Consider the following 6,710-nt stretch of genomic DNA (forward strand, 5'->3'; position numbering starts at 1 on the left):
ACACTTGAATCCACAGCTAATAACCTTTATCATATTAAAACCACTTAATTAATCTAACTATTTTCTGTAGTGCTTCTTGGTTTTTTTCATCTGGTTTGTGTATTACTAAAAGAATATTGGAAGGTTTTATCAGTGGAATTGGTCACTAATTTCTTCAACCCGTTGTTGATTTCTTCTCAACATCATATTTTTTTTTCATATGTTCTATCCTCGATAATATATTTACGGGACTTTAAAGGGCTCGACATTATATTGCAACAAGTGATGGTAGGTAATTATTACAAAATATGTGCAATCAATCTGAAGATTTTTGACATGGCCAAAATGAAATCAAAAGAGATGAGAATAACACAAAAAGTTGCCCGGAAAGGCAAACATTATTTATTCCAGATTAAGAGCTAGAAATACAGTAGGCAATCAGACGAAATACAACAAAAGTGCACACACTGCGTTCAGATAATTTGGAACCATAGCCACCAGGTTTAATTTAACAATCGACAAGCTTAATCTCGACACCTTCAATGGAGATCTCTTCGCCACCTGTCTTTGGAACCACAGTTACCGCAATGGTGTCTTCATCTTCCAACCCAATATCCTCCAACAGTTCAGTGATGGCCAACTGGAAAGTTACAGAAGTAACATGAGACACATTATCTCCATGAACATGTGGCAAGCTGGTGTAACTCCCCGCATACTCCGCCTTGTCAAGCTCGTCTGCATTCACAGTCTTATCCACGTTGAGGAACACATCGAACCTTATATACTTGCTATCGTCATACTTTATGTTGTTGAACGTTAGCATCTCCTCTTGTTCGTTTTTCTCCTGTTGGGTCCTTGACGAAGATGGCCTATCGATGGAAAATGAAATGGCTCTGTCCAGCTTTGAGAGTGGGAACACCTTACTGGCTGGCGGAACTGAACTTAGATTCACCTTCCCTGCATTGCTCTTCCTTATTGGCTTAAAATTACGCCATGGGGTTGGCATCGGTGCGTAATCGAAGCCCATTTTCTTACTGTCCAAACAGTCACGGACTTTCACACGGAACGGGTTGCGGTTTTCATCGTAGAAAAAGAACTCCGAGTTCAACCAATCTTTGTGTGTGAGATCCCTTCTTTTCCCTCCTAAGGCTTTCCACTCGGACCACATCCGGTCCACATTGGCGTGATGGGAATAGAAAAGCGGGTCTAAACCGGCCGAGTAAAAATTACCCATATCCTCACCGTGTTTTACATTATTCTCATCAGGCCTACTACCAACCCAAATGTGGACAGGAGTATGAGGGATGTTTTCAATAGTCCCCATCCCTGGACTGGGATCAGTTCCTAGAGGGTAAGGCTGACCAAAGAAGAGCAACGGGCAAGGAGCATTAGTTATCATTTGACGATACATTATAGTTAAGTTATTAGTCATCTGCTGTAGTTGAGTTGTTTGAACTTCTGTACCGAAAAAACCAAGATCAATTATGGTTCCATTACGGTGACTTTGGTTACGTCTTGCGTCGTAAAGGGAAGACCCTTCACGATCGAACATGGGAGGTATACGCATGCCCTTGGGATGGTCCCAGTTCCAATATGGCAAACCAAAAGTAGGATCATTAATTAAAGAGCCCAAGATTCTCTCATAGAAGTACAAGTACCATCTATGAAAAGGGAAAAAAAGCCATGAGAAATGCACTTGTAGCTCTTTGCCACCAATTTTGTAAGCACCGTTGCAATAAGCACAATGGATATTGGCTTGTTGCTTGAAGCCAAGAGGGTCAAATGGGTCTTTGTCAAGTTCCCTCATTCGACTAGTGGCTAACTGGTATTTAGCAATGTACTCCTCATCAGCAGCATGAGCAGCGGGCCGAATACGGAGTTTGGGCATAGAAGGAAACTTGTAACAGGGAACACTGTCCATATCACTTGGGATAGGGGGGCAACAACTGTATGAAACCTCCTCTTTGTCATTTATATGGGCTTTGCTACAAGATTTGAGATCAGGAGATGGTATAGGAGCAGCAGTAGCTAATGGCGCAAGATTAGCTGCGCCATACAGCCCTCCTAAACCCAAGAGGACATTCCTCCTGTCAACAGCGTCAAGGTTTTTGTCATGCTCGCCACTGTTGGCATTGCATGAGAACTTGAAATTTTGGTTACGTTTTCCATGAAGGAATAGCTGAGAGGGTTTTGCAAAGAAAGATGAGTTGGTGTTGGTGTTGGTGAAGGAAGAAGAGGGAGTTTTATTGGCGCATAAAGGTAAAGTAGAAGAAGAAGAAGCCATTGCTGGGATGAGTGCTTTTGGTTTGAAGGGTTACAACCTTGATTTATACACAATCACTAAGTAGCCTGGTAAGGTACAAAGTATAAACGTGAAGCACGTGGTTGATTCTTAGTCTTATCTTGTACTACTAGTAATAAAAGCTAGCGAGAAAAACCAAACATAAATGTGCATAGAAACAATAACAAAAGGTTATCGCGTTTCTGACCCTACATATCCATGAATTATTGAAAGGATTAGATCTGGTATAAGCTAAGAAGAAAAATACTAGTAGAACACTTCTTTAAACGAAACAATATATGTATATAACGTGGACGATAAAGAGCAATCAACTAGACTTCTTCCCTCCAAAAACTTTGATCTCTTTATTGTTTTCCTCTTAAAAGCATTGGTACGGAATCCAATATTTTTTATAAGAAACTTTGATATTTAGAATTGTATAAGTGAAAAATTATCAAAATTTTATATTTTAACCCAATAATCTTAAGATTATAATGAGTTTAGTGGTAAAAATATAAAAATCTAACTCATGTTTAAATCCTGCATTCACCTTTACTTACCAGAGTCAACCTTACTCATATTTGATCAATAACTTTTGTATGCTTATTTAGTACTATTATATCCTTCCATTCCATTTTATTACTTAGTGTATATATTTTTGGACTAACTGATTTAACAAAAAAAAAATATCGTTAGAACTTATTGGGCGACAAGTGCGGTTTACATATGTTCTGCTAGCTAGTATCACGGGGGTTCTTTTATATAAATATTTGAATCTCTAAAGCTTTTAATACATTAACCTAGTAATTCAAGTAACAAAAATAATGGGGGAGATCCTAGCTATAGTGACTTTTGAGTTATTGAAAAGTAGTGGAAAAGGACTATAGCATGGGGCCACAAAATGTGCCAAGACAGCACAAATTGAACCAATTCAATATGTCACCAACCTACAACTATCAAGCCACAGAGAAGAGAAGAAAACCTACCAGCCTTCACTCAACTATACACCCAAACATAATTTTAATAAATTAATGGGATATTTTTTTTCGGGGGGGGGGGGGGGGGGACAAGTTTTGGGCTTTGTTTGCTGGTAAAGGGCTGATGGGTTTGGGAGTCCTTAGTTGGGCTTCACGGGGTAGAAATGGCCCCCAAATGGCCACTTTTTTTTTGGTGGAATGAAATTTTTTATTCATCACCAGAACAAGTACAATGGGGAAATACAAAACAACTCTAGCACCCTGCTATATATAAAACTCCCATACTTACTCAGCTAAGCACAAGTAAGTCTATTTGTATCCTATTCTGTACAAGTAGTATTTATTTCTATCCCCTATCTAGCTATATACTTTTTCTATCCATCTTCTATCCTTGTCCCGCTTCCGTTTGTTGATTATCTCCATCACATGAACTTTGCATTCCTTTTTGATTTGATCACATAACCTGCTTGGTCTAGGCACTGAAAGGCTTCGTTTCTCCCCTTCCATATGTGGTAGTTCAATGCTGCTAATACAACAAAGGAGAACTCCCTTCTTAGTTTACTTCCCATTTTCCCGCCTACTCTTTTCCATAGATGTTGTCCTTCATTGTTTGTGATTCTTATCTTTAACCACTGAAGAACTTCAGTGATACACAATTTAGAAAATTGGCACTAATAGAATAAGTGTTCAATTGATTCTGGGGCATTTCCACATAATATACATAAGCCATCTGAACTGATCCCTATGTGAGCTAGCCTATCCTTTGTGAGCAGCTTCCTTTGCATAATCAGCCAGCAAATGAAGCTATATTTTGGAATATTTTGCTTATTCCAAACTCATCTTCCCCAATAGCATTTGTCCAGATTTCCTTTCAACCATGAGTACCCTTTCATGATTGTATATCTACCTGTTTGCGATTGCCATCCACCCTGATTATATCCCCATGCAAGCTTGTCTCCTATATGGCAATTTTTTTTCCAATATCAGCTACTATCTTGTGGTACACTGTATAGCTACCAATCAGTGTTCTTTAAGTATATATGATTGATCCATTTGACACACAAAGAATCAGCCTTTGTCGTTATATCCCAAACATATTTCCCTATTGCTGCCTCATTTCATGCTATACAGTCCTTTATTCCTATCCCTCCCTATTGACTTGGCCTACAAACAAGATCCCAGGCCATTAATGGTCTTCTGTTTGTTTTCATCTTTCCATCCCATAGATAATTACAACATATTGCTGTTATTTTTTTGAGCATTGCTTTGAGAAGTAGAAAAATCGATGCCCAGTACGTGTGGAGATGCATCAACACTGCATTAATCATTTGCACTCTCCCGACATAAGATAGGCGCTTTGAACCCCAACTCATTATTCTAGTTATTATTTTATCTACTAGTACTTAACAATCCATTTTTGGTAGCTTCTTCGATGATATTGAGATACCTAGGTACTTGAAGGGAAGACTGCCTCTACTATAGCCAGTTATTTCACATAAGCTCTCTATCTCTTGAGTCTTCATATTAACAGCATATATGTTGGACTTTCCTGCATTAGTTGTTAGCCCTGACGAGTTGGACAAGGTTTGAAGCCCTCTTATCATCAACATAACAGAATTGAATTCTCCTTTGCAAAATAGTAACACACCATCTGCAAAGCATAAATGGTTGAGTTGCAAACTTCTGCACTTAGTATGGTAGCCAAAACTTTCCTGTTGGGCCACTAACTTCATAATTCTTGTGAAGTACTCCATGCATATAACAAACAGTAAAGGGGAGATGAGGTCCCCTTGTCTCAAGCCTCTCTTCCCTCTTATGCTCCCATATAGCCCTCCATTAATAGCCAAAGTATATTGAGTAGTTGATATACATTCCATGATCCACCTTATGAAGTTCATAGGGAAATTTAGAGCATGTAATATTTCCTCTACAAATTCCCATTCTATGGAATCATACGCCTTTTTAAGGTCTATTTTTATCAAGCAACTCCTAGTCGCTGCTTTCCTATTATATAATCTGACAAGATCTTGACAAATCAATATATTTTGCAGGATTGTTCGTCCAGCTGCAAAGGCACTCTGGTTATCAGAGAGAATGCTTGGCAGGATGACTTTAAGTCACTGCATAGCATTTTTGAGATGATCTTATATATTGTGTTACAGCAGGCTATAGGTCTATAATCCCCAACTGCTTCTGTATGGCTACTCTTAAGGATCACTGTAATAACTGTGCTATTGACTGCCTTCAGCATCTTCTCTGATCTAAAGAACTCAAGTACTCCCTCCTCAAGATCTGTTCTTATAATGTCCCAACTATCTTTGAAGAATTTGCTGCCATATCCATTCAGGACCCGAGGCTTTTTCCCAATCAATTTGCCAAAGAGCCTGTTTGATCTCCTTTTTAGTAAAGTCATAGCCACTTTTGATTATGTTATTTAAGGCATAGCCACATTTTACGAGGTATTTAATGTGTAGCCACCGTACTACTGCCTTCTTCTGCCGCACTTGATATATACGAAGTAGTGGCTTCTAATTAGGACGTTAAATTTTACCATTCGGCAGTACATCTTGTTTAATTATACACAAGCATAACATCTTATTTTATTGAATCTTTCTGTCATCGCTGAGTGGAATTACCAAAAGAAACATGAAAATAACGATGAAAGGTTCCTTGAAAGAGAAATATTTATTGTAAAGTAACACTAGAAACACAGTTAGGCTCTAACTAATTTTATTAACAGAAATAACGAGGAGTAGAACGACGGCAGAATGTAATGAAAAGATCGATATAGGTGATACCTACTAGTTGGGAATATGTTTTAGATTTGGTAGAGAACTTCTACTACTACTACTATTACTACTACTACTACTATTATTATTATTATTATTATTATTATTATTATTATTATTATTATTATTATTCACTCTTTTACTTGCACTTTTATATTATTTTAGTAATAATGACAATATGAGTTGAGCTTAACAAAAGAAATAAGGATTCATAACGCCAGCGCCAACGTTTGAGTTAATTTGAGAGGTAGTAGTTGTTGTTGTACCGCTTAAATTTTTTCGATGAAATGTTGTAATATTCACACACTTCAACACTCTTCATTATAACTTTTCATATTCACTTTTTTCTTTATGCATAATGTATAATAAAATTTTAACTATTACAAAAAAATTAACTATTAAATAAAGAAGCATATTTGACGTCCATAAATGAATTGTATAAATACTATACAAATAGGACGGCTTAATAAGCAAACGCGACTCTTCATTTTTTTTTTTGGTCTACAAATACCAGTCTTAACTTTCATTCTTATCATCCAGCAGTATAAGAAATTAGTTTTAAGTTTCATTTAATTTAAACATGGTTCATGGTCCATAATTGGAGGGAATTAGGAGAGAGCTTGATCAAATAATGTGTTGTTTTGATGAGTTAGAACATCCAAGAAGAATGATTGAGCATATGTG

General features: G+C 37.3%; 1 protein-coding gene across 1 annotated transcript; it reads right to left on the reverse strand.

Annotated features, from left to right (window-relative positions):
- Positions 1 to 346: 346 nt before the first annotated feature.
- LOC104218546 (polyphenol oxidase E, chloroplastic-like) lies at positions 347 to 2,309 on the reverse strand. Its single transcript, XM_009769073.2, has one exon. The coding sequence runs from the start codon at positions 2,261 to 2,263 to the stop codon at positions 488 to 490; it is 1,776 nt and encodes a 591-aa protein (XP_009767375.1). The 5' UTR covers positions 2,264 to 2,309; the 3' UTR covers positions 347 to 487.
- Between the last annotated feature and the right edge of the window lie 4,401 nt (positions 2,310 to 6,710).

Source organism: Nicotiana sylvestris, chromosome 8, assembly GCF_000393655.2.
Source record: "Nicotiana sylvestris chromosome 8, ASM39365v2, whole genome shotgun sequence".
NCBI classification, from domain to species: Eukaryota; Viridiplantae; Streptophyta; class Magnoliopsida; order Solanales; family Solanaceae; genus Nicotiana; species Nicotiana sylvestris.

Excerpts from the sequence above, each read along its gene's own strand:
- LOC104218546 (XM_009769073.2), bottom strand. The coding sequence starts at position 2,263 with ATGGCTTCTTCTTCTTCTACTTTACCTTTATGCGCCAATAAAACTCCC.